This window comes from Carcharodon carcharias, chromosome 1 (genome assembly GCF_017639515.1).
Source record: "Carcharodon carcharias isolate sCarCar2 chromosome 1, sCarCar2.pri, whole genome shotgun sequence".
Lineage (NCBI taxonomy): Eukaryota > Metazoa > Chordata > Chondrichthyes > Lamniformes > Lamnidae > Carcharodon > Carcharodon carcharias.
Window position 1 is genome coordinate 188,181,168 of NC_054467.1, and position 26,410 is coordinate 188,207,577.

At 42.1% G+C, this 26,410-nt stretch overlaps 1 protein-coding gene across 5 annotated transcripts in view; it reads right to left on the minus strand.

Annotated features, from left to right (window-relative positions):
* The window catches only part of LOC121277368 (protein unc-13 homolog B-like), a 710,648-nt gene that overhangs the window by 42,189 nt on the left and 642,049 nt on the right, over positions 1-26,410 (minus strand). For all 5 annotated transcript variants that reach the window (XM_041186756.1, XM_041186790.1, XM_041186765.1 and 2 more), the window contains 3 exons: positions 22,353-22,441; positions 19,577-19,729; positions 18,174-18,297 (listed from right to left, as the gene is read on the minus strand). In XM_041186756.1, the coding sequence (XP_041042690.1) occupies positions 18,174-18,297; positions 19,577-19,729; positions 22,353-22,441 (366 nt within the window). The remainder of the gene's footprint in view (positions 1-18,173; positions 18,298-19,576; positions 19,730-22,352; positions 22,442-26,410) is intronic.

Consider the following 26,410-nt stretch of genomic DNA (forward strand, 5'->3'; position numbering starts at 1 on the left):
CCCAAGGGAAATCGCCACCCATTCTCACACACATACTCTCACATGTCCATCTGGCTTCATCTCCTCTGGAGACTGCCTCCTCAGCCCTCACCATCTTGAGGCCATTTGCACAGACCAACATGTGTCCCCTTGCACACACCCTTGGATACCCTCCTTCCCCAGTATAGCTCTCATCCTGTAGCCTCTTCCCTTGCCTGAGGCGTCTTCTCCCCCTTCCCCAATCAAGACCTTGCCTTGCAGCCACTGAAAAGCCACCTACGTAAGGGAGGTAGAGACCTACCTGTGAGCTCCCCTAAAAGTGATGTGGTGCTGCCTGTGAAGCCTGGCACTGATGACTGCGAGTGCTGACTGAAGCAAGGTAGGCAAACAAACCTTGAAGTCCCAAGTGAAGTGCAGCCTGCCAGGTGCACATCGCTTATGTGCTGTTGTGAAATATGTTGGCGTGTTTTCCTGCCGACATGGGCAGATGATCCAGCGGGGGAAGGGGGGAACTGGCCTTGTAATGATATGCTGATGTATTACAATGAGGTTCCCCAAATCCGATGGTAGGAAACGCAGCCCGCCATTGGCCAACGCCAACAGGCATGGAAAATCCTGGCCACAGTGTGTCAGTCAGATAGTGTTACAAACACTATTTTACTTAAGGTAATATAATATCCTTCGGTCTTTGAAATTTGTTTGGAAATAGGCTCCTGTGTAAGTAAGGTTTTTCTAAAAATGTGATGGCCTCAATTTTGCAATGGTAAGGATAGCGAAACTGTCAGTGTTTGCAGTCATTACTCTTATGAAACTGATAGCAACTTCTGGTGCTAAATTTTCAATCACTCAGGGGGGTGAGTTCCAGTGTGGATCAGCCCAGGAAATCATGCACATGGAAGATGTTACTGGTTCTTAATGCCTCTGTGACGTGTTTAGATAAGCAAAGGAAGGGCGTGAGGGGGTGCCACAGCCCGCATGCAATTAATTGCTTGATGAACCTGTTGTAGAGCAACAATGAGCAATTTTCACCAGGAAGGGGTTCAATGGAGACTCCAGGATACGTTTGAGAATATCTGTTGGGAACAAAGTGGGAGCCATTCGTGGTCATTGATTGGTTAATGCATGTGTTGGGACTCTTACACTTCCACATGTTATAAGGTTGGCCGTATCGGCAACCCTGTAGATAGGACACGAGCTATTTGCTCACCATGCAAGTTTGATGCTGAAAAAGGGTGCAAAGACATTCTGCGGGAATGATCAGATCATTTCATGGCATATATCATGCACTCTCTTGAATGTGCCCAAGGTCATCACTTTTGGCCCTGAAAACTGCCCAGTCTACCTCAGATTACCTTGGAAGGGCACGGCACGGTATCTCAAAAATTTGAGCAACAGGTGAAGCTGTTTCACACTTCTATTATGCAGTAGCAGCACGAGTGATATTCGCCACTAACAGGATGCTGCTGTCACGCCAAAAAGACATTCTGCCTATTACACAAATGAGTAATGTGATGTATGCATTTTAGTGTCAGTGTGAAGCTAGGTATGTAGGCCATACCTCCCAAAGACTGGCAGATCATATCAAACAGCATAATCCTTCCGCTTTTCGCAATAGGCATGGTATGGACTGTACCCAACCAGCACATGCTTGCAAAACTCAAAACACAGTCTCCAACATTAGATGTGATTCCGTGATTGGACAACATTTGCTAAGTAGTCCTCAACGTGCTAAGAATTATGCTGACAACCAATTTAAGATCGTCAATCGAGCTTGCAATGTAGTGCATTTACATGTACTGGAAACTACATTTACAGGACCATGTTCTTTGCAGACAGAAAGAACATGTACAAACATTGCCCCTGCTTCAATAACAAAATAAGTGACAGCCAAGCTGCCTGGTTTAAATTTCAAACAATGCTTGGCAGTTAACTGTCAGTCACCATCAACTGGTGCATTTTCTATGGCAACACCTCTGCCAATCAAGAGTCTACTTGCCAACTAGCCAGCACTCTCTTCCCATCCAGTATCAATATCTTGTTTCCCCTGACAATGATATTTTCTTGCGAATTGTCCTGATGAGTGCAAGACGAAAAGCTTCAACAAAAAAAAGCCTTTTTTTTTGCAATACTTTACTGATAAGTCAATCATAGAGTATGCGGTGAGGAAAAACCACTCCAAGCCTTTGTTTGCAGGTTGGCAGTTAATTAAGAACAGCTATTAAATTGCAGCCTGAAAACTATTCCAATATAATTTCTTCAGTAAACAGCAGCCATTTGTTCACCTGCTGAGTCAACTGTACAATATTTTGTCCCAGTAAATTGATACTTCAAATATATTCAGAGGGGCAGTGCTAACTCAGGATAAACAACCCGGGTTGCATTGGCTTGCAGTATTAATGTTATGCTACAGCATCACATTAGCATGAATGATAAATGTGTCAAAGTAAAGAAAGCAGTAACAGGGCAAAGGCATTTTCATCTTTAAGAAGTCTTCATTGGCGAAGATTTCAGCTTCACTTGTGAGAGGGTTAAAACGACTGAACACAAAATTGATCTTGCACTCATGATCACAGCAGACAACCTGTTTTATTGAACTCTGTCTCATTCTTCTTGCCTAAACTGAATGGCTGCTTGACAGCTATGGTAAAGAGCTGACCATAGTGCCACGCATGAAGATTAATCTTTCAGCACAAACGAATCACATAACTTGGTTAGAGACCGTTGAAGATCAAGAACATCATGATGACAATGTGAAAGTATGTGTGATTGTTGTCAGCTTTTGGTTATTCACATTCATGGTACACAGATCAAAAAATTCTTCATAGATTTAAATATATGTAGGTGAATAAACAATAAAATGTACAGAATTAACAATTACAGTTGACAAAAGCACTGCCTATACAATTAGAGCAGATAGGTTTGGAGTTGATACATTTAAAAGCATTCTGTACTAATTGTACATCAATAAAGGGCTTGAACTTCTGTGGAGTGGGAATCAGATTGCCACTCCACTCCCAATTATTTACCTGGAAATCTGGCCGCTCCTTTCTCGCCCAACCTTCCAACTCAGGCTGGACTGAGTACCCCCGAGGCTAGCACTTGTAAGGATAATAAAAGGACAAAACTGGAGGCTCTGTATCTGAACATAGCTTTCGTAACAAAACAGATGAACTGAGAGTGCAAATAGAAATAATTAAGTACGATCTGTTAGCCATTACAGAGACATGGCTACAGGATGACATAGATTGGGACCTGAATATTGAAGAGTAGGTGACATTTAGGAAGGACAGAAAGCTAGGAAAAGATGGAGGTGTGGCTCTGTTAATTAATGACGGTATTAATGCATTAGAGAGGGATGACCTCTAAGTTCAAGAAACCAGGATGTAGAAACGGTTTGGGTAGAGATGGCTCGACCCGACTGAGCATAAAATGACACGCAATGACTTTGGTTGTGCATCCTGACATCATCGCACACTCTCAAGATATTTCGGTTGGCGGATGCGCACCAGAGTTGGCCACGCACCCGCCAACAATTAAAAAAATGAGTAAGGCCATTTAAAAATTAACTGAAGTAAATTTTTCGCTGTCTGTCCAAGCTTTTGGCGGGCAGACAAAAGGCCAAGCAGCCTTTGCACTTTATTGGCATGGATAGAGGCTTGGCTAGCTAACAGGAAATAGAGAGTAGGCATAAATGGGTCTTTTTCTAGCTGGCCGGATGTAATGAGTGGTGTACCATAAGGATGAGTGTTGGGGCCTCAACTTTTTACAATTAATATAAATGACTTGGATGAAGGGACCGAGAGCATGGTTGCTAAATTTGCTGATGACACAAAGATAGGTAGGAAATTAAGTTGTGAATTGGACACAAGGAGCCTAACAAAGGGAGATAGATAGGTTAAGTGAGTGGGCAAAGATCTGACAAATAGAGTATAATGTGGGCAAATGTGATATTGTCCATTTTTGTAGGAAGAATAAAAAAGCATATTATCTAACTGGAGGGAGATAGCAGAGCTCTGAGATTCAGTGGGATCTGGGTGCGCTAGTGTATGAATCACGAAAGGTTAATATATAGGTACAGCAAGTAATTAGGAAAGCAGATAGAATGTTGTCATTTATTGTACGGGGAATCGAGTATAAAAGTGGGGAAGTTATGCTTCAATTGTACAGGACACTGGTGAGACCACATCTGGAGTACTGTATACAGTATTGGTTTCCTTATTTAACGAAGGGTGTAAGTGCATTAGAAGCAGTTGAGAGAAGGTTTACTAGACAAATACCTGGAATGGGCAGGTTTTCATATGAGGATAGGTTAGGCTTGTATCCACTGGAGTTTAAAAGAGTAAGAGGTGACTTGATCGAAACCTTTAAGATCCTGAAGGCTCTTGTCAGGGCGAATGTGGAGAGGATGCTTCTTCTTGTAGAAGAATCTAGAACTAGGGGGTCACTTTAAATATAAAGAGTTGTCCATTTAAGACAGAGACGAGGAGAATTATTTTCTCTCAGAGGATTGTGAATCTTTGGAACTCTTCTTCAAAAGGCAGTGGAAGCAGAGTCTTTGAATATTTTTAAGGCAGTCGTAGATAAATTCTTGATAAACAAAGGGGTGAAAGGTTACTGAGGATAGATGGGAGGTTACAATCAGGTCAGCCATGGTCTTATTGTATAGCAGAGCAGGCTCGATGGGGCAAGTGGCCTACTCCTGCTCCTAATTTGTATGTTCACAACTATTACTGTAAGACAGTCGGGACCACCTGAAGTTTGTGATTTGATTCGTAATTTTGGATGGTTCCAACTGCAGGACAATTGACCAATAGAAGTTTGAACTTCCCGGCAATCGCCTTGCAATCCTTATCTGGGGCCTTCAGGGGGTGGGGATGAGGGAGAGCTCACCAGCACACCTTTGGGATACTCCCAGTTATGAAGATATTCCGGAGCCCGGAAATTACAGGCCATAGTTTATAATATTTACTCATAAACACTTAATTTGAAATAATATTGTTTCATTTTCTTTGAACATTTTTGAACATTAATTAGAAAAATATCACATGGGGCAAAAAAATTTAAGTGACTACAAAACTGAAGCCATTCTCTTCGGCTCCTGCAAACACACACTTGGTTCTGCTCTTGACATCAATGACCTCTTTTCCTCCAACTCAGGTTAAGCCAAGACCTGTGCAACCTTGGCGTTCTGCTCAACCTTCAGCTCAGTTTTCTCCTCCTGTATGACCTATTACCGTGACAGCCTCTTTCACCTTTGAAATATTGCCCATTCTGACCTTATGGTCAGGTTTTTATGGCCCTGCAGTGTGTCTCCCTGGCAGATACGGTGAGCCACTATAATCTCCATTCAGTTTGGTGGGACCATAATGTCTCACTGGGTGGGAGGGGCCATAAAATCCTGGCCAATGTCTCCTTCTCTGGTGCCTAAACAGAAATCTACGTCTTTGTACCAGAGGATTAACTTATCATTATTTTTAGTTGAGAGATGTTGACGTGGCCAACATTTACTGCTGATCGCTAGTTTGCATTGTTTCCACACTTTATTTGGTTTCACTTTCATGGACACAGGGAACAGCTTAGCAGAACTACAGAAAATTGCATCATTCTTGGAAAGGTCAATCTGGGAATTCTCAGATAAAACAAACTCTTCAATGTGTTATTTAAATGCAGGAATCAGAAAATTAAAGTAAATCAAAGAGATGGCATCAAAATCAATGATATAACATTCATAAATATTATGAAGTGGTCTTGAATAACTGCTTTGTAATCCTGTGGTTAAGAAGTAGAGGAATCTGGACAATAAAACCTAAGGTCAGACTTTCATAAAAGAATAATTTATGAAGAAGTTAAAGTTGACCAAAGGATATTTAAAAAGTTGAAAAGTGAAAGAGTACACATATTTGTTTAGTTATTCTCCGAAAGCTATAAAATTAACCTACAACTCATCAAACAATACCGCTTTTCAGGACCTCCCAACTCTTTCACCAAAATAGAAATGTCACAGAAACTGATTTTCCAAACTTTTTCCAGCGATTTACTGGAGGGTCCATTTCAAGAATATGTCATTTCTTCCACAGCAAAGTTGCACTGGTCATTGGGACTGTATTCAATTATCCTCAGAGTAGAAATTGGAACCAGTCCAATAACCCAAGATACTTAACTTTTGCTGGGAAACCTCTTACTTTTAACATTAATCACACAATCAAGACACAAAGGCGAAAAATGCAGTGATTAAATATTTTTGTATCAAAACTACACACTGCACCACAGAAAACAACACATTTGGCTGCAGGAAGTTTATGAAAACAGCTTTATTCATTGAAGTTGAGCAATATATTAAAAATAATGTTTTTCATGCTTCCAAATCGAGACATTTAGAAATATCCACAAATGTGTGAGTGTTGTGCATCACTGAAACTTAGGAGCTCCTTTTAACAACGTTAACTTGAAACAGTTATATTGAATAAGTTATTTCCCTGGATCATTGCCAGGTATCCACATGTTCATCTTAATTTTTCCCTTTTAAAAATAAGTGCTTGAGCTCCTGCCGAGCAATCTCTTTTTGTGGACAAATAACAGCAGTTTAAATGCAGGTACCACTAAAGACATGTACAAAAATACGTGGATTACCCTAACTTTTTCTTTCTTTTAGTGAAGTCTGGACAGGGATGGAAACATTAGGTATTCTGGTAGAAATAAAAAAGTTTCTATTCTCCCGGCTACAACTTATTTCTTTGATTTCCATTCTCAAATCTTTTTTTTCCATCTCATTGTTACACCTAGTCAGATATCAACACTTGAGTGAAAGCTAACCTTAAGAACACAGTAATCTGAGCTCCATTCCATGTTTAATTTCTTCCTATATGCCTAATCCTATTTCCACTTAGATTTACTCAAAATAGGAATGATTTAATTGCAAGTTAAATCCTATTCTAGTTGAGCAATGCCAAACAATGTGTAGAACACATTCAAGTGCAGATTTAAACCAATCATGGCGACAGTTTATACAATTTGTTTACCGTTCTGGTTTAATGTCATGCAACAGATTATTGTTGATAATCCCATATATTTAAGTGTATAAGTGTTGTGACACAATACTGCACTAATAATTGCGAAGAATAGCTATAAGTATCATGCTAAACATCCAAGCAGCAATTTCTTCTTTGGATATAGTTAAGCATAGAAGATGCTAAAGTGAAGTCCATAAAGCAATGAAATCCCTCAGTTTTTACAAACAAGGGAGACACCTCATTTTCCTACAAAGTGCACACTATCTAGTATTGCTGCAGTGGCAGACCATGGAACTTTGTGAATAAACCAATCACAAGGTAGAACATTTAAACCAGCACAAACACTACAGATGAACACCAAGTAATGAAACTAGCTGCATTTAAAAGTGATAATATACACTATTACATTAACAGGTAGAGAGGGCTAACAAACACATCTAGGCATGGACACATAAGCAATATCATACTTACAATCATCTGTAAAAACCAGCATGTAGAACAATTAAAGAAACAGTCATCAGTCAATGTAAGACCATGTTCTAATATTTTCTGATTATACATCATAATAGAAAAGATTGACAGCAATTATAATTAATCCTTATAAAACATCCTTAAATATGTTGTCTTGCTACCCCATGGAAAGACCCAAGTTCAATCACTGCTCTGTGCTGAATTAATGCCAGGGAAGATATAACTAGTCTCAGCACCAAACAAGGAAAGGAAAATAAAATAGGTTTTTGCCTATATGGAAAAGACCCTGTTGGAGGATTTCCAAAGCGGAAATAATATTGATGTTTCTAAAAACAAAATGTCAAATGTACATGGTGGTGGAGCAAGACCAAGATAGGTCTTGGCTGCGGTTAGATATCCACCTGAAACATATGTAATATCTATTTGAGTGAGGTGGCACAGAGAAGGTGGGGTGGGGGGTTGGAGAAGAGGGGCAAATGCTCTGATTTTAAGACCATGAAATTAAACATATTGGGGTACTGGGGCCACTTCCTGGCCTGAGCCTGGTACTATGGAGTCGATGAAACCCAAACCTAGAGGCTCAAGGATCTTCAGAATTCATCTACAACTCAGGATGGGGAGTCAGTGTTGCTGGGTCTCCACAGACAGCTTGCCCAACAAGAAAAATCAATTGCTCACCAACTGTCTCACCATCAGTAGCCCTTAGGCAAGTTACAAGATGTGGTTAGAGCCAGCAATGGCGAGGGGAGCAGGGATGAGGGGTGGTGGTTTTTGAGTGACTGAAATGGTTGTGAAGCATTCATGCTCCTGCCTCTAGAGAAACATATTGTTTAAACAAAAAAATTCTCTTGTTGGAAGCTGACAGGGACATTGAAGAATCCTGGGCAGCGGAGTTCCGACACCTGTCTTGCTCAATGATGGCAAATTTCACACCGTGTTCTTTCAACAGGCATTTGGCCCCTAATTAACATTTGCAAGGACCCAACGCCAGTTTTAGCTAACCATCTGGGACACCAAAAAAAATGAGAATTTAGCAGTGGGTCCAAGGTCTGCGCAGATTAGCTGTAGGCTTTCCCATTGTTTAACTGGTATGTTTTGTGGCTGTTGTAAATCTGAAAAAGAGGCATGATGCACACTATTTCCAATCTTCTGTATCTAAATCTTAAATATTAAATAATTGTGAAATGATAGCATTCACCATTGTGTTACAAACTTATCCATGGGTTGAGATGTTAAAACATAACCAGATAATATGGATTCTAAACTTGAATTTGTGTCTATCATTTCACTTGAATTGGAATCCTGGGGGCAATATTTCAATAAACCTCATTAGCAATTCCAGTCAATTCAAAGATGTTATAGCTACAGAGGGACCATTTCTTCATTGATGAGCGAGCAGAGAAAGGAAGAATGTATAAAACAGCAATCACCACTTCTTTTCTGAATTATGTCTTCTCTGTACCTAGCCACTGGAGCACACTAGATCAGTCTGAAACAGTTCAATCTAGTGGAAGACTTAAAAATGATGTGTAAAGTACAAATAGGTGAAATAGAGATGAGGCAAGTTAATTAGCCTTCTTCAGAGACTGGTAAAGTGCAAGCTTGCCTTCACAACATTCCACTAGCTTATCAAAGGAGTAGGTCAGAAGGAAACTAAAGTTGTAAGGATTCCAGAGCCATTTAAAAAAGACAGATGGGACTCAATTCCTGGATTCCCACCCCCATTCCCGGTGCCCCTAAATTTTGGTGGCGCAGGATAACAGTGTGGGTGGCGAACCCACATGCAGCACACCTGACCTTGCTGGGGTAGACATCTCATCGCCTCCCCTACACTTTTCATGGAGTCAGGTCAGCTCCTCCATGACTTGTGGTTCAGAGAAGGCCATGGTCTGGATTCAGGGACCTTGTGAAAGGTAAGGCCAAATGACCTTATTTATGACCTCTTCATGCCAACTCATGCCCCTCCATCCACCCACCTCCCCCCCCATGGCAACTCATGACCCTTACCCATGCTGCATGGCCCTTCATACCCTCCTTGCCAACTCAAAGCACTTACATTCCCACTCACCCAGTGTACACTCTGTACAGAACGAATGAGCCCTATAGTAACAATGGCATGTGTGGAACAGCTTTAAAAAAAAACTACCCATTCATATTTTTCTTAAAAACACTACTATTGCTTCAACCCTATAAAAATGTCAGACTTTTAAAATATCAAAACCAGAAGCCTTAAGCACTTGACATCTCTTTATCTTGTGGAAATAAACACTGGGGCACTGAGAAAATAGATCACAGAAAAAAATTGCCCATCATTGATAAAGCTGTCAATTAGGCAAAGTTTTCCCTTCTCCACAACTGCATTAACAAAGTAAAACCTTTTATGGGAGTCTGAGCTCTCAGCCAAGCATGCATTATGAGGCTACAATGGGGTCAGCTCCATCTGGTGGCTTGGGCCACCGATGCAGACAGTAAATTCAACAGAGGGAGGATAATTTTGCTAGTGTGAAATAGGTGCTATCAATTTAACAACTGTTATAAACTTTCCCCCATTTTCATTTCAATAGAAACAAGTATCAGAGATATTAAATGGTGGCTAAATCAATATCATCTGTTTTACACTTTCTTCCAAAGTCAAAATTACTCCAGGATGTGAGCTGCCTTCACTTGCTTGAACATGGAACAAAACTCTATAGTCACTAGCTCACGACAAAGCCAAGAGAAAGTCAGAGAACATGGGGGAGAATTTCCTCCCCGTCGGGGGTGTTGTGCAGGGGTGTATGCGGGCATGCACACAGCCAATCGGCACCCCCGATTGGCTGGGCGCTGCCATTTTACATGGGTGGGCCAATTAAGGCCCACCCAGTGTGATGTGTGCCCAGAAGCGCTGTGCACTCCCTGTGCGGGCAGGGGTTGGGGTTGCCTGAGTCAGAAGTGAGTCAGATATCTCCCTGAGGCACCTCTGTTTTAAGTTTGAACAGTTTAATAAAGTGTTGAAAAAAAAATTATGACGTCCCCTCATGTGAAACTGCCTTGCCACATGAGCTGGGACATGTGCATTAATTGTAATGACATTTTTTCTGAAAATTTTAAATCATTCATGAAACCTCATCCCGCACATGGATGAGGTTCCATGAAAAATGCGAAGGCCGCCTGGGCTCTTTGCCTGCCCGCCAACCTTAAGGCTGGATGGGCAGCTCAGCTGATTGACTTAAGTGCTTTTTAACAGGCCTTAATGGGTCTTTGACAGTTCGGTGGACGTGCAACTGACTCAGCTGCACACCCGCTGACCTGAAAATCCAAATGACGCGTGTTGGCGTGGAAAGCACGCCTGACGTCACCCTGCGTCATTTTACGCCTCAGCGAGCGAGACCCGCCCCTGCTCGCCGAGCCAAAGATTCTGCCGAAGATACAAAATGATCCAGGGTCTCCCCTCTTTCCCCCAAAGAAATTTTATCATTATAGGAACAGAAGTAGGTCATTTAGCCCCTTGAGCCTGTTCCATTATTCTATTACATCACGGCTGATGTGTACTTCAACTCCACTTTACTTGCCTTGTCTTCATATCACTTGATACTGTTGGAAGAGAGTTCCAGGTTCCCATTACATGCTGTGTGGAGGAAATGCTTCCTGATTATACACCTTGACTGGAGCAGTGCATGATGCATGTTCTGCCCAGTTTCTGCCAAGTTTAGTAGTAGAATCCTGAAACAGGTGTTACACCATATTCGTCCAAGTCAGACATGTCTTAGGCAGACATACTGGGCACTCAAGAGTTCCAGCTGCCAGTTTAGAAGACCATGCCTAGAAATTGGTACTCCAATTCCAACTTTTCACTCAGCAATCAGTCAGGGAACACTTTCTCACCCTACGTTTCTCTGTATACACTTACACTACATTGGTACAACACTATAGTAGTGGTTAAAATTCAAATGAGTCCAATTTGAAAACAGGCGATATTACTCTCCAAAAGAAGATAAGCTGAATCAAATTAATATTGAATTGTCCAGCAAATGAAATGAAAATGTCATTGACAATAATCAAGACAATGAACTGGATTTGAGTGGCCACTGGCATGTGGGTTTGGAGCTGTAGGGGCCAATAAAATCATATGACAGCAGGGCCAGAAGCGGACAGGCTGCCTGCCCCAAGCAGGCTGGCAGCCAATTTACGCAGTCCCATTAAGAGCTATTTCACATTGGAGTGAGCCCCTACTGTGTGCATTGGCTGCCAGCTAAATGGAGACTGCCTCCTAGCAGCAGTCAGGTGGGTTGAGGTCACAGCCCGAGCGACCTCCCTGGAAGGGTTTGCCCTCCGAACCTCTGCCCCATGAATTTTTTAAAAACATTTTCTTCACCCACCTTCTGCAGGTCCAAGGATTCTTGCATTCCATGGCAGCCACCACCTCTCTTGGTGGCGCTGCTGAGGCTTCAGAGCTGCCAGCTCTGTGGTTGGACCTGCAGAATGGAGAGCCCGTCTGCAGTCTTTAATTGAATGGTGGACCCACAGGTGGCCAATTAGGAGGCTGCCTCTGGTAAAATAGTCAAGCAGATCCCTCTGCCTGCATGTCCGGCCTCGGGAACTGCTTTCACCCTGGCACAAGGTCCCCACTCAGCTGGTAAAATTCAGCCCAGCCTTTTAATCAAACAAAAAAATCAGCTCAGAAAATATGATGGTTTTCATGAAGAATGTGTAAAACAAGGACAAACTTAGTTAGTTTGCACTTTCAATGCAATAAAATGTTCCAAGGCACTTAACAACATTATGGGCAGAATCTTCGGCTCAGCGAGCTGGGGCAGGGCCCGCTTGCCGAGGCGTAAAATGACGCACGTCACCCGACATCACCACGCATCATTCAGATTCTCAGTTCGGCAGGCGTGCAACCGACTTGGCTGTGTGCCTGCCGAACCGTCAAAGGCCTATTAAGGCCAGTTAATGACCAATTAAGACAATAAACTGAGCTGCCTGTCCAACCTTAAGGTTGGCAGGCAGGTGAAGAGCCCAGGCGGCCTTCGCATTTTTCATGCATCCATGGGTGGGATGAGGTTTCATGAATGATTTTAAAGTTTCAGAAAAATTTTTATTAAAATTAATAGTAATGTCCCCTATCATGTGACGGTTTAACATGAGGGGACATATCCTAAATTTTTTTCCTTTATTAAACTTTTTAAAACTTAAACTAATTTCCCTGAGGCACCTCTGTGCCTCAGGGGGGTTTCTGTGCTCTTTCACGCGCATGTGCGACTGGCTGCGTGCAGACCTGTGCCCGCCCCCGCACAGCCACCCCCCCCGACGGGGAGAAAATTCTCCCATTTTAACAATAAGACACCAAGTCACAAAAAGAGATATTAGATCAGATGACCAAAAGCTTAGTTAGAGGTAGGTTTTAAGGATTTTTTAAAAATTCATTCACAGGATGTTGGCTTCACTGGCTGGGCCAGCATTTATTACCCATCCCTAGTTGCTCTTGAGAAGTTATGGTGAACTGCCTACTTGAACTGCTACAATCCACGTGGTGTAGGTCCATGTCTTAGAGGAGGAAAGCGAGCTCAATTCTTTTGGGTGGGGGTGAACAGCAGGAGGTCGTGGTCCACATTGGGACCACTGACACAGGTAGAAAAAAGGATGAGGTCCAGAAAGCAGGTTTCAGGGAGCTAGGAAGGGAATTAAAAAGCAGGACCTCAAGAGTAGTAATCACAGGGTTGCTCCCAGTACCACTTGCTAGTGACCATAAGAGTAGGAAGATTGAGCGATTCAACACATGGCTGGAGAAGTGGAATAGTAGGGAGGCCTTTAGATTTCTGAGGCATTGGAACTGGTCCTGGGGCAGGTGGGACCTGTACAAGAAGGACGGGTTACACCTTAACAGGACTGGAACTAATATCCTCAGATGAAGGTTTGCCAGTACTTTTGGGGAGAGTTTAAACTAGGTTGGAAGGGGGGTGGGAACCTGAGGGGAAAATCAGAGTGGAGAGCAAAGAAACTGACAGTGGGAAGTGGGAGAGATAACTGATGAGGAGGATATATCAGAGAGTAGTATCAAGGTAAACAGAATACTTGGAGACTTTGATAGAATTGGAGTAGTCAACAGTAAGTCATCAGATGGGATCAGAGTAAGAGGAAAGTAAAGAAGTCTAAATCAGGTTTAATGTGCATGTATGTGAACATACAGAGTGAGGTTAATAAGATGGTGAACTACAGGCACAGGTTGACAAATGGAATTATGGTGTTATTGCAATAAGAGAGACCTGGCTCAAAGAAAGGCAGGACTGGGTATTAAATATTCCTGGGTACAAGGTGTTTAGGAGAGACTAGAAAGGAAGAAAAGAGGGCAGGGGAGTGGCAGTGCTGATTGAAGATGGCATTACGGCACTGGAGAGGGAGGGTGTTCCAGAGAGGTCAAAGACGGAATCTCTATGGCTAGAGGCAAGGAATAAAAAAGGTGCAATAACACTGATCGGTGTAGTATGTAGACCACCAGTTAGTGGAAGGGATGTAGAGAAACAACTTAGCAAAGAAATTACAGAGGTACAAGGATTATAGAGTAATTATAATGGAGGACTTCAATGATCCAAATATAGACTGGGATAGGAATAGTGCAGAGGGACAAGAGGGGCGAGAGTTTCTGGAATGTGTCAAGATAATTATTTGCAGCAGTATGTTTCCAGTCCAATGAGAGGTCCGGCACTGTTGGACCTGGTTCTGGGGAATGAGTTGGCCCAAGCAGATCAAATATCACCAGGAGAGCATTTAGGGGACAGTAACTATTGTATCATAAGGTTTTGTTTGGCCATGGAAAAGAACAAAGAACAATCCAGAGCAGGAATAATTAACTGGAGGACAAGCCAGCTTCAATGGGATGAGAATGCACCTGAGTTGAGTGAGTTGGAATCAAATGTTGGCAGAAAAGATGGTGGCTGAACATTGGCCCACCTTGAAATAAAAAGTATTGCAGGTAATGTCAAGGTATATTCCCTTGAAGGGGAAAGGTAGGACAAATAAATCCAGAGCGCCCTGGATGTCGAGAGAGATACAGGTAAAGATAAAAAGGAAGAAGTTCGCATACGACATGTCAGGTAGAAAATACAATGGAGAATCAGGCTGAATATAGAAGGACCAGAGGGAAGTGAAGAAACTAATAAGAAATGCAAGGAGAGAGCATGAAAAGAGACTGGCAGCTAACATAAAAGGGAATTCCAAGGTTTTATATAGAATATAAGTAATAAAAGGGTGGTAAAAGAAAGTAGAACCGAATAGGGATAAAAAAAGGGGACTTACACATGGAGGCAGGAGCAATAGCAGAGGTATTAAATGAGTGCTTTGCATCTGTCTTAACAAAGGAAGAAGATGCTACCCAGGCCGAGGTAAGAAAGGAGGTAACTGGTACACTAGAAGAATTTACAATTGAGAAGGAAAGAGGTGTCAGAAAGGCAATCGTTACTTAAAATAGATAAGGTTCCAGGATCAGTTGAGATGTGTCCAAGGTACCGAGGGAAGTGTGAGTGGAAATTGTAGAAGTACAATAATCTTCCAGTCTTTCTTAGACACAGGAGAGGTGCCAGAGGACTGGAGAATTGTGAATGTTACATCCTTGTTCAAAAAGAGGTGCAGGGATAAAGCCAGCATCTACAGATCAGTCAGTTTGACTTCAGTGGTAGGGAAACTTCAGGAAATTATAATTTGGGATAAAATCAATCGTCACTTAGACAAGTGCAGGATAATTAAGGAAAGCCAGCATGGATTCTTTAAGGAAAAATCATGTATAACTAATTTGGTGGAGATTTTTGAGGAGGTAACAGAGAAGGTTGATAAGGGAAATGCTGTTGATGTAGTGTTTATGGATTTTCAAAAGACATTTGATACAGTGCCACACAACAGGCTTGTGAGTAAAATTCTAGCTCATGGAATAAGAGGGAAAGTAGGCACTTGGATATGAAATTGGTTGAGTGACAGGAAACAGAGAGTAGTGATTAATGGCTGCTTTTTAAATTGGAGGAAAGTTTGTATGGGAGTTCCCCAGGGGCCAGTGTTAGGAATTGCTCTTCCTGTTGAGGGCATGATTTCAAAATTTGCAGATGATATGAAGATTTTATTGGAAACGTTATCAACGTGATGAGAATAGTCTTGAACTTCAAAAGGACATAGACATGTCGATGGATTAGGCAGACAAGTGGCAGATGAAGTTCAATTCAGAGAAGTGTGAGGTGATTCATTTTGGCAGGAAGAATGTGGAGAGACATTATAAAATAAGAGGAGAAACTCTAAAGGAGGTGCAGGAACAGAGGGACCTCAGTGTATATATACATAAGTCATTAAAGATGGCAGGGCAAGTTGAGGGAGCAGTTAATAAAGCATATAGTATCTTAGGCTTTATTAATAGGAGCATTGAGTACAAGAGTAACAGGGTCATGTTGAACTTGTATAAGACAGTAATTAGGCCTCATCTGGAATACTATGTCCAGTTCTGGGTGCCATACTTGAGGAAGGATGTGAGGGCACTGGAGAGAGTACAGAGGAGATTCACAAGAATGATTCCAGGGATAAAGAACTGTACTATGAGGATAGATTGGGCAGGTTGAAACTGTTTTCCTTGGAGAAAAGATGGCTGAGAGGAGCTTGATAGAGGTATTCAAGATCCTGAGGGATATGGTCAGGTAAATAGTGAGAAATTGTTCCCGCTCAAGAAAGCATCAAAAACTAGAGGACACAGATTCAAAATAATTGGCAAAGAAGTCAAAGTGATGTGAGGAAAATTTTTTTCACCCAGAGGGTTGTTGGAATCTGGAAGGAACTTCCTGAGAGGGTGGTGGAGGTAGTTTCAGTCAAGGTATTCAAAAGAGAGTTGGATTGCTATCCGAATGAAACCAGATGTGAGCAGTCCCACTCAAATGGGTGATTGTGGAGAGGTAAGGGAGAAGGTTGGTGTGGTCCACCGTGTCAAAGGCTGCAGGCAGATTTAGAAGGATAAGCATGGAAAGTTTACTTTTGTCACAGTGACATAGGATGTGATTTATGATTTTTATAAGAATTGTTTCAGTTCTGTGGCAGGGCAGAAACCCAAAGAACAGGACTCAAACAGGAAAGATGGGAATGCATTTGGGAGACAACTGCGAGCTCAAGGATTTTGGAAAGGAAAGGGAGGTTAGAGATGGGGCAGTAGCTTGCAAGGATGATGGGGTCAAGGGTTGGTTTTTTTGAGGATGATGATAGATTTAAAAGAGAGAATTGTTAACAAGATAGGCTAACATGGGGACCGGGAGGGGAGGTTAGTGGGAATAGGGTCGAGGGAGCAGAAGATGGGTCTCATGGGCAAGATGAACTAGGAGACGTCTTGAGGAGAGATAGGAGAGAAACTAGAGAAAGATGAGAATCCAGGGCTAGGCAGGGGAAGAGCATTAAAGAAAGTTTGGCCTGGTGGGATAGTAAAAGGGAGGGCAACAACAGAGGTAGCTGATCAGATTGTCTCAATCTTAGTGACAAAAAAGTCCAAGAGCTCCTCACCTTTGTTGTCAGAGGTGAGGGCGGTGGGGACAGTGGAGGGGGGTTTAAGGAGTTAACATTAGAGAAGAGAAGCCATGGTTATCTTTGCATTGCAGGATGATCCTGGAATAGTGAGCAGTTTTGGGATGCTTTATGTGGTCCAGCTGGATGTGGTGGTGGATGGTTAAACCAGTTGTCTGCCATACCCTTGCACCCCTTAGACGTAGGGGAGCAGAGATGACGGCCATTCCAGAGAGAATGTCCAGGGCGAGACAGAGTAATAATTTTATTGGGGACTAGGGCAAAGGTGTTGTACAAATTTGCAAAAGGGGGATATTATATTAGGTAGTCAGTAAGATACAAAGCATGGGAAAGAGTGTATATTCCAAAAATGTTTTGACTTGTATTCCACCAAACATCTATTTATGCATGGAGGGATTCATGATTTGATTATACAGGCTACCCAGATCTATGCATAATTAAAAACTAAAGCCATATGTAAAGTCTTGCACATTGCTTAATAAACTATAAACATTAAAATGTGATCAGTCTCTAATCAAGCACTGTTCCCTATTTAGAAAATAGAAGCAGTGGCCAAGTGTGGTGCTGTATAATATAATGTGATTAATATTGTGTTATCAGCCCTTAGGAATTTCAGGGTACTATTAATAAACAAATTCATTAGAAATAGATTGGTTGGATCCATCAAAGTTCATTGTTAGCACATATAAACAGTACAGAGTCTAGCATAGTATTATTATAATTGCTCAATACATATTTTTCTATTTTCTGGTACAAGAAGTCCAAGATGCTGTTGTTCGATTCCCCCAGAGACCAAAATACCAGCATGAACCACACTAGCTGCATTCCATAATAATCTGTTCACAAACAGTACCAACATAAATTTATAAACTATTTTAATCAAACATTAGATTTGAGAATGTGGAACTCACTAACACAAAGAGTGGCTGAGGTGAATAGTATAGATACATTTAAGTGGAGGCTATATAAGCATATGAGGACGAAGGGAATAGAAGGTTATGCTAATAGTGTAGGATGCGGAACGATGGGAGGAGACTTGAACGAAGCATAAACATCGGTGTGGACTGGTTGAGCCAAACAATCAATTTCTGTGCTGTGTACATAATGCTATTTCATCTTAAATGTATTCAGAAATATCAAATTAAACCTATTATAATCCTCTGCAAAAAAAGTCACCAATCTTTATCCACTCACCGACTGATCAGTTAGAGGAGGCAGCACAATTGTCCTTTCTATTGTGTTCACTACAATTTTCCATAGTTCCTTGAGAACTCGTTTCAGTACTGTCTTTTCACAGACTTTTGCAAACAATGTTAGACTGCAAAAAGAAGGAAATATATTTAATAAAGCAAAATAATCTAATTTCAGTTGGTGACTTCTTGCAGACTGAAATGTTGTACAAGATAGATAGCTTAGAATAACAGGAATTGAAAAATGTTTCAATTTTATTCCTTTTCACGGGCTTTGCTACAGAGAGATTGGGTGAACATGGCTACGGTTTGACAACTAAAACGATTCAAGGGGAAGCTGGTGGCGCAGTGATATTGTGACTGGATTAGCAATATAGAACAATACCAGGCTAATGTTCTGGGGACAAGTGTTTCCCAACATGATAGAATTAATTCAATTCAGTAATTTAAATTCAGTAATGGTGATTATGAAACTATCATTGATTGTTGTAAAAGCCCATCTGATTCACGAAATTCCTTTAGCCTGGTCTGTCCTACAAGTGACTCCAGGCTACATGTAACTGCCCTTTGGCTTGGCAAGCCATCCTATTCAAAGGCAATTAGGGATGGGATACAAATGCTGGCCTTGCCAGCAACACTCACATCCCATGAAATAATAAATTTTTAAAAAAAAATTGTGTGTCTTGTGGTGCAGTATAATTCTTCCTGCTGTGTCTTTCCAGCTGAGAGATGAAACAAATGCCAATATTTTTATAACTATTTTTTAAAGTACCCATCTGAAAACGGAACTGAGGTTTATAAAGATATACATAGATGCAAGTGAACAAATATAGAGAATACTATTATTTTGGTCTTTTTGGACTATGGGAACACTATCTTTGGAAAGCATAACTTGAATACTCTTGGGTATGATATTACCTTTGTTCAATTTGCTCAATGTATTTTTAAAAATTATTTTAAAAGTTTTTTTGTGATTAAGCAGCTCCCAAAAGAGATTAAATAAGTTGGGGAGTGTCCAAGTAATACAAAGTTAACAACTGTCTGTTGGAACCAGAAAATCGATGAACAGAATGGTTTGAAGTTATGTTTTAAGACAGAAATGTATTGCATCTAGTGGTACAACAAGCAGTAAACATAAACTTGATAAGGAAAAACAATTGTGTTTAAATTACAGCGGGCAGGACTACCAGGGCTGGTGGAGGGGTTTACTAATTCATCAGGTTAATTTTCAACTATTAGTTATGTGAGGGAATAGCATTTGTGGAATATAATCATTACAACTAGCATTTCCTAAAACTACAACTAGGAATTTGTAATGTGTGCTTTTTAAGGAAGTATTTAGTCAATAGTCTGAAATGCCTTGTGCTTTTGATTACATCTCACTTGCTTTTCTTCCTCAAAACTCACTTGCCATCCAAGAAGTCCATTAATGGTCCAAGCACATTATCTGCATCCTGAGCCACACTATTGCGAGCAGTAGCTGGTACATTCCCAGTCCCTTTGACCTGGCTTAGGATGTCTCCCATCTGTTTAACACATTCATCAAGACGAGGCTGGAAACTACACCATAGCATAGGTTAAAATCAATACAATCTCGCAACAATAAAGTTCACATGTAAAACAAGTAAAAGTTTCAAAAGTATGGTATTTCAGATTACAGGTTGCTTTAATTAAAGAAATTGTTCACTATACATTAGCTTCAAGGCTATCTCAACAACCTTGAACAGACTTCATATAATTTTTCCCTATGTATAACTGTTGCAGAAAAGATGGATATTGAAATTCATCTCACATATAAAGTGAAATAATGGGGAGAATTTTACCGTCCCCAGCCAGTAGGTTTACTGGCGAGGTGTCTGTAAAATTTCCAAATGGCCTTCCCTTCCCGCTGCTCTCCACCTGCCCGCTCCCAACCTGTCCACAATTTTTGTTGCAAGACCGAGGTTGGCCCGCTCACCCTCGCCCCAATTTGGGCCTTTAAGTGGCCAATAATAATTGATGATTTTGAGGCTTGCTTGGAAGACTTCAGGGGCGGGTGGGGGGAGGGGGGCGGTTGATGTCTGGCTGGTCATCTTGTGTGGTAAGGGGGGGGGGGGGTGCCTCCCTCAAAGGCCCCCTTTCTACATTGATGTCTGCCCCCTGCAGTGCTCCCTCTCCGCTTGGCAGTTCCATCAAAACCTCCATCGCCCTCTCACCACTACCTTGGGCCTCACCTCCCCTCCTTACTGTGAGACCTCCCACAGTTACCTGATCCTGGACCCCGGGACTTAGAATCAGTTAATTAAAGTCTTCGATCACGAGACATTAGCTTCAATACAAGCAGTCCCAAGTCCTGGCCACTACTGCCACTGCTAGGACTACAGAGCTGCTTGCGAGAAGCTCTCTGGGGCCCCAGCCAATTAACACTTCTTGAAGCATTAAATGGCCATGGGACTGCTATTACTCTTTGAGAAGTGGGCCAGGAACCCTACCATCCGAAAAATCCTGCCCAATGCAAGGATCAGGAAAACTGTTCCCAGTTAAATTGGGGGTGGGAAGGGCCCAATCCAGGAATCCCTTGTTTCCGCCACCCCAGCCTTGCTCACTTTTGGTGCAGGGTTTCTTGTTGATCCTTGGCCTGTGCTGGGTGCACTACTGGCAGCTGTCACCACTCCAAGTGGTGCTGACAGCAATGAAGAACTGCCAAGTTCTGATCGGCCAGCAGCTTTAGGCAGGTGGGATTTCTGCCTCCATCTTCTCAATCCAGGGAAGATCCAACTGTGGTCAATTAACTACCGTTTGGGCACTTAATTGCATCAGGGGGTTCCCCACTGTTCCCCAACTGGTGAGCGAGATCCCCGCTGGGCCCATTCAATCCCACCCATTGACACCTCCTTCAAATACTAGTTCTTCATCCTATTCCCCATCCCCCTGAACCCTTCAACAACTTGTCTTTTATTGCTTAATCTCCTTCTCACCTTCAGCAATCTCATCTATGAAACCACAGACCTGCTCCCTTCTCCTTTTCTATTCTAGCTCCAGGCCATCTAATTACACTTCCTCAGCTGATGCTCGCTAACATCATTAAGTTGTCTCTGTCCTCCAGGAATGTTCTCATCTCCTTCAAGACTTCCATTATTACTCCCTTCTTCAAGAACTCATCCTAGCCACTACAATCTAACTGCCATGCTATCTCCAACCTTTCTTATCTATTCAAAATCCTGGAATGTATGGTGCTTCAGAATTGAACTCCCACTACTCCTTAATAGAGATCTTCAAGTTTGTACTTCCATCCCAACCACGGTACTGAGGTTAGATTAATCAAGATTACAAATGGAATCCTATATGATTGAAACTGTGGTTTTCAGTCTCTTCTCATCCCCAATTGATCATTCTATCCTGATTTCACTCATAACCGTCCCAACACAAATACTATATTGCTTTCAATAGCTAGTCTTCTGCTGCAGATATGGATACCTGCAGTGTGATCTGGGAATTTATTGTTTTACCTTCTTCCTCTTCGCCCAGTTAGCCCCATCTCCAGCACTTTGTCTTGCCCAAAGACTATTGCTACAGCCTCCAACTGCCTGGCCAACATTAATACCTGGATGATCAAAAGTTTCCTCTGGTTCAATGCCAGCTAATGCCATTTTTTTCATTATCACTAGAAACCACATGCCTCTTCCCTTTATTCCATCAACATCCTTGGCTACTTCTTGAGCCTGAGTCCAGCTTTCTCCACAAATCCATTCCATTGCCAAGACTGTTTACAACCACCTCCGCAACATTTCCTGCCTCTTCCCTCAACTTATTCTTCTCCCCTCTACCTTCCAACCTATGAAAACCTACTTCAGTTCAGGTTTGATGTCCCTGAAGTTCAAAGCCATACATTACAGCTCATTCCAAAAGAATGCAATGAAACCATGCTTGACAAAATCCCACACTCAGCTTGTTCCCATTTTCTCCAAACTCTTTTGGCACCCCTTGCCTGTTGAATTCAGAATCTTTGTCTTTCTTTTCAAATCACTTAATGGCTCAGCTGGCCCACATTTGTGATTTATTTCTGCCCCAATTGTTCCAAGAACCCCATCCCTCTCCCTCCAAGTCATTGGGAGTTCAATCTATTCAGTTAACTTCTGTAATTTCATATCATGGAGAACTTTATTTTATAAAACAGATAAAGGTAAAAGGTTTAATTACTTACCTAACACCAAACACATCACTGAGATCATCTAGGACATTGTTTAGTTTCACTTGTAGATCCTTTAAACTGTCACTTGCCTCAGAATCCAGCTGTGATCAAAGATATATCTTACAACAGTTTAAATAGCTACAACAATGCATTCCTAAATATACCACTGTGTTTCCATGTGAATGGAATCTAGATATCAGCCATAGATCCCAAAACTGGTGGATAGGGGGCAAACAGCTAGAATGATGGCCAAGGACCAGGTGAATGTGTAATGAGAGAGTGAGAATTGGATTGAGGGCAGGAGACCGATGTTCTCCTTACAGCCTGTGGATTTCTCCAACCTGCCTTACTGACCCTGGACACACTATTGCATTAATTCCATCTGTTCATCAGCTCTTATGGTGCTTAAATTTCTACCTCTTGTCTTTGCAATCAAATGTTTTTCCATATCCATGAGCATTCACTTCATGGCTCTCGTCCAAACTCAACATTACATCTGATTCTTCCCAGCCATGTGTGATTCCTTCTTCCTTTCCCACATCTGATTGCCTCTACCTTGCACTACCCCTATCATGTTTCCTTTTTTTTCTAGCTTCTCTTCCATCTTTCAGTCTGTTCAAAGCAGAGGTCAATAGATTTCGAGACATCAATGATATTAAGGGATACAGGGATAGTGTGGAACGATGGCGTTGAGGTAGATCATCCATGATCTAATTAAATGGTGGAGCAGGCTCGAGGTGCAAAATGGCCTACTCCTGCTCCTTTGTTCCTATCTCCCCCACTCCTTAATACTCTCTGCAAGCTGATCCCTTCTCAGAAACTGATCTCCTTCCACTTCATTCTCTCCTCACCTAATTCCTGATCACTCAGCTAACTACCTTTGCTGGCCCTAATGCTTGCCAACAATTTCCTTCTTTGTTCAGGTTTCATCTCTCATCCTTTCAAAATTGCCATTATCAGCCCTGCTCAAAAACCCACCTGTGATCTACACTTCCCCTCCTGCGATCATCGCATCTCTGCCTCTCCTTGTCCGAGATCCCTGAAAATGTCATTTCTCAGCATACTCCCAGCTCTCACAGTTCAAATTGTTTCAGTGCCATTTAATCCCTTCATTACAGCTTCACAATATATTGCCTTTTACCATCACTCTGAAGTAGCCTAGCAATAAGATCATATGAAATAGGAACTGGAGTAGGCCATTCAGTCCCTCGAGTCTGGCTGATTTGTGGCCGAAACTCCACTTCCCTGCCTGCCCCCACAAAAATCTGTCTAGCCCAGCCTTGAGTGATCCAGCCTCCACCGCTCCCAGGAAAAGAGAATTCCAAAGACCAATGAACCTGTAAGAGAAGAAATTCCTCCTCATTTCAACCTTAAATGGGAGACCCATTATTTTTAAATTAGCTCCCCCACCAGATATCGCAAGCCATATAGTTGCAAAAATAATAGCTACAAGGTGGCGCAACACCATTTTCTTAGGTCAACTAGGGATGGACTAAATATAGACTTGCCTGGATTACCATTCACAAAACAAAAAGAAATGGAATTCTGTTAATAATAAATGTCAACCGTAACCTTAATTAGAATCTTTCCTGCATATGACTAAAAATACACCAAGAGGTATATTGATTTAATTATTTCCACACTTCTCTGTTATGTTCACATTAAGGTGTATACAAGAAAGTGCGCAAAAAACAGTGGAAAAATCACTACAGGACAAGTTAATACTGATAATACAATGAACATAATTCAGGTGCTGCTTTTACGTTACCTATAGTAGTACAGGTAAGTCTTGTACATAAAAAGCTGGACAAATACAACCCGGCCAAATACTGCCCCATCAGTCTACACTCGAGCATCCGTAAAGTAATGGAAGGGGTCATCAACAGTGCTATCAAACGGCACTTGCTTAGCAATAACCTGCTCACTGATGCCCAGTTTGGGTTCTGTCAGGGCCACTCAGCTCCTGACCTCATGACAGCCTTGGTTCAAACATGGACAAAAGAGCTGAACTCCTGAGGTGAGGCGAGAGTGACTGCCCTTAACATCAAGGCCGCATTTGACAGAGTGTGGCATCAAGGAGCCCTAGCAAAACTGGAGTCAATGGGAATCAGGGGGAAAACTCTCCGCTGATTGGAGTCACACCTAGTGCAAAGGAAGATGGTTGTGGTTGTTGGAGGTCAGTCATCTCAGCTCCAGGACATCACTGCAGGAGTTCCTCCGGGTAGTCTTCAGTTGCCTAATCAATGACCTTCCTTCCATCATAAGGTCAGAAGCAGGGGTGTTCGTTGATGATTGCACAGCACCATTTGTGACTTCTCAGATACTGAACCAGTCCATGTCCAAATACAGCAAGACCTGGACACTATCCAGGCTTGGGCTGACAACGGGCAAGTAACATTCGGGCCACACAAGTGTCAGGCAATGATTATCTCTAACAAGAGAGAATCTAACCATCTTAGCTTGATGTTCAATGGCATTACCATCACTGAAACCCCACTATCAACATCCTGGGGGTTATCATTGACCAGAAACTGAACTGGACTAGCCATATAAATACTGTGGCTACAAGAGCAGGTCAGAGGCTAGGAATCGTGTGATGAGAAACTCAACTCCTGACTCCCCAAAGTCTGTGTGATGGAATACTTCCCAATTGCCTGGATGAGTGCAGCTCCCACAATACTCAAGAAGTTGACATCATCCACAACAAAAAACCCACTTGATTGACACCACATCCACAAACATTCACTCCCTCCACCACTGACGCACAGTATCTTGTAGAAGCTACACACTCTTGCTACAGTGTGTCTCTGGTGGAGGGATTGAATGTTTGTGGATGTGGTGCCAATCAAGCGGGCTGCTTTGTCCTGGATGGTGTCAAGCTTCTTGAGTATTATGGGAGCTGCATTCATCCAGGCAATTGGGAAGTATTCCATCACATTCCAGGCTTGTACCTTGTAGATGATGGACAAAAGATGTGGCCTGCAGAAAAATATCCTATGTAAGGTTGCCAACTCTCCTGAAATGGCCAGGAGTCTACCAGATTTGCCATCAATCTCCCAGCAGCTATTAACAGCACTTTAGGAGATCTTAAAATGATAATTCTGGGATTCCACTCTGCAATTGGTAGTCCCCAGCCACATGCCATTCATGAACAGTGATCATTGCATTCAGCAGCAGCCGCTCAGGTCGAATGTAAAACGATGTGGCCACACATGTGAACTGTGCTGACAAACGTCAGTGCTGATGCCGCCTGTTTTTCTACTGGAGCTGCCATGTCTGAGCTTCAGTTAATCACAGCACAAACAGATGGTGAAAACCTGTTGGCCTTCAGTGAGTTTTTAAATATATCACTGATTATTATATTACATTGCAGCTCAATCCGAACAGCAAACAAATCTGACAAGGTGTTTTGCACTCGAGTAGAAACATTTTACACAAATTGGAGACAAGCATTAGTATTCTGTGGTGCAGTGGGGTATTTACCCAGGTTCCAACATACAGAATAACAGATGGTTGAGATTGTGTTACAGATCACATTGGTGACAGGTGAGTTGCAAAATTATTTCAGAATTCTGACAGGCCTGTAAATCATCAACAGCAAAGGGGCGAATGACTTATTCTGACTTTCACTCATGTGTGGTAACCTCTTTAAGTGTCCACACACCCCCACCCTGTCCCCATCATGGAGAGTGAGTGTGTTGTTTAAAGGATTAAATGGGCTCCTTCAGTGCTATAATTTCAATCATTGTATGAAACCACTGTCACGTTCAAGCCCAGGGTGTGGCCCAGAGATTATTGCTGACTTCAGGACAATGTGTCGTGGACAACAAGCTCACTGCTCATTGTGTGACCAATGATGTTCAGTGCCAGATGGTTTCTAATGTGTGAAGTGCAAGTACCCCTGATGTTGCTAATTTAGTTTAGTTGGTTATGACCCAAAAGAGTTACAGATGGATTCTGACTGAGGCTTTCAGCTCCGAGTTGTCATCTTCAATGGAACAGGGGTCCAAGTCAGAGTCCATGGCGGTGACAAGACATGGGGCCTATTAAAAGTGGCATGGATTAGGATT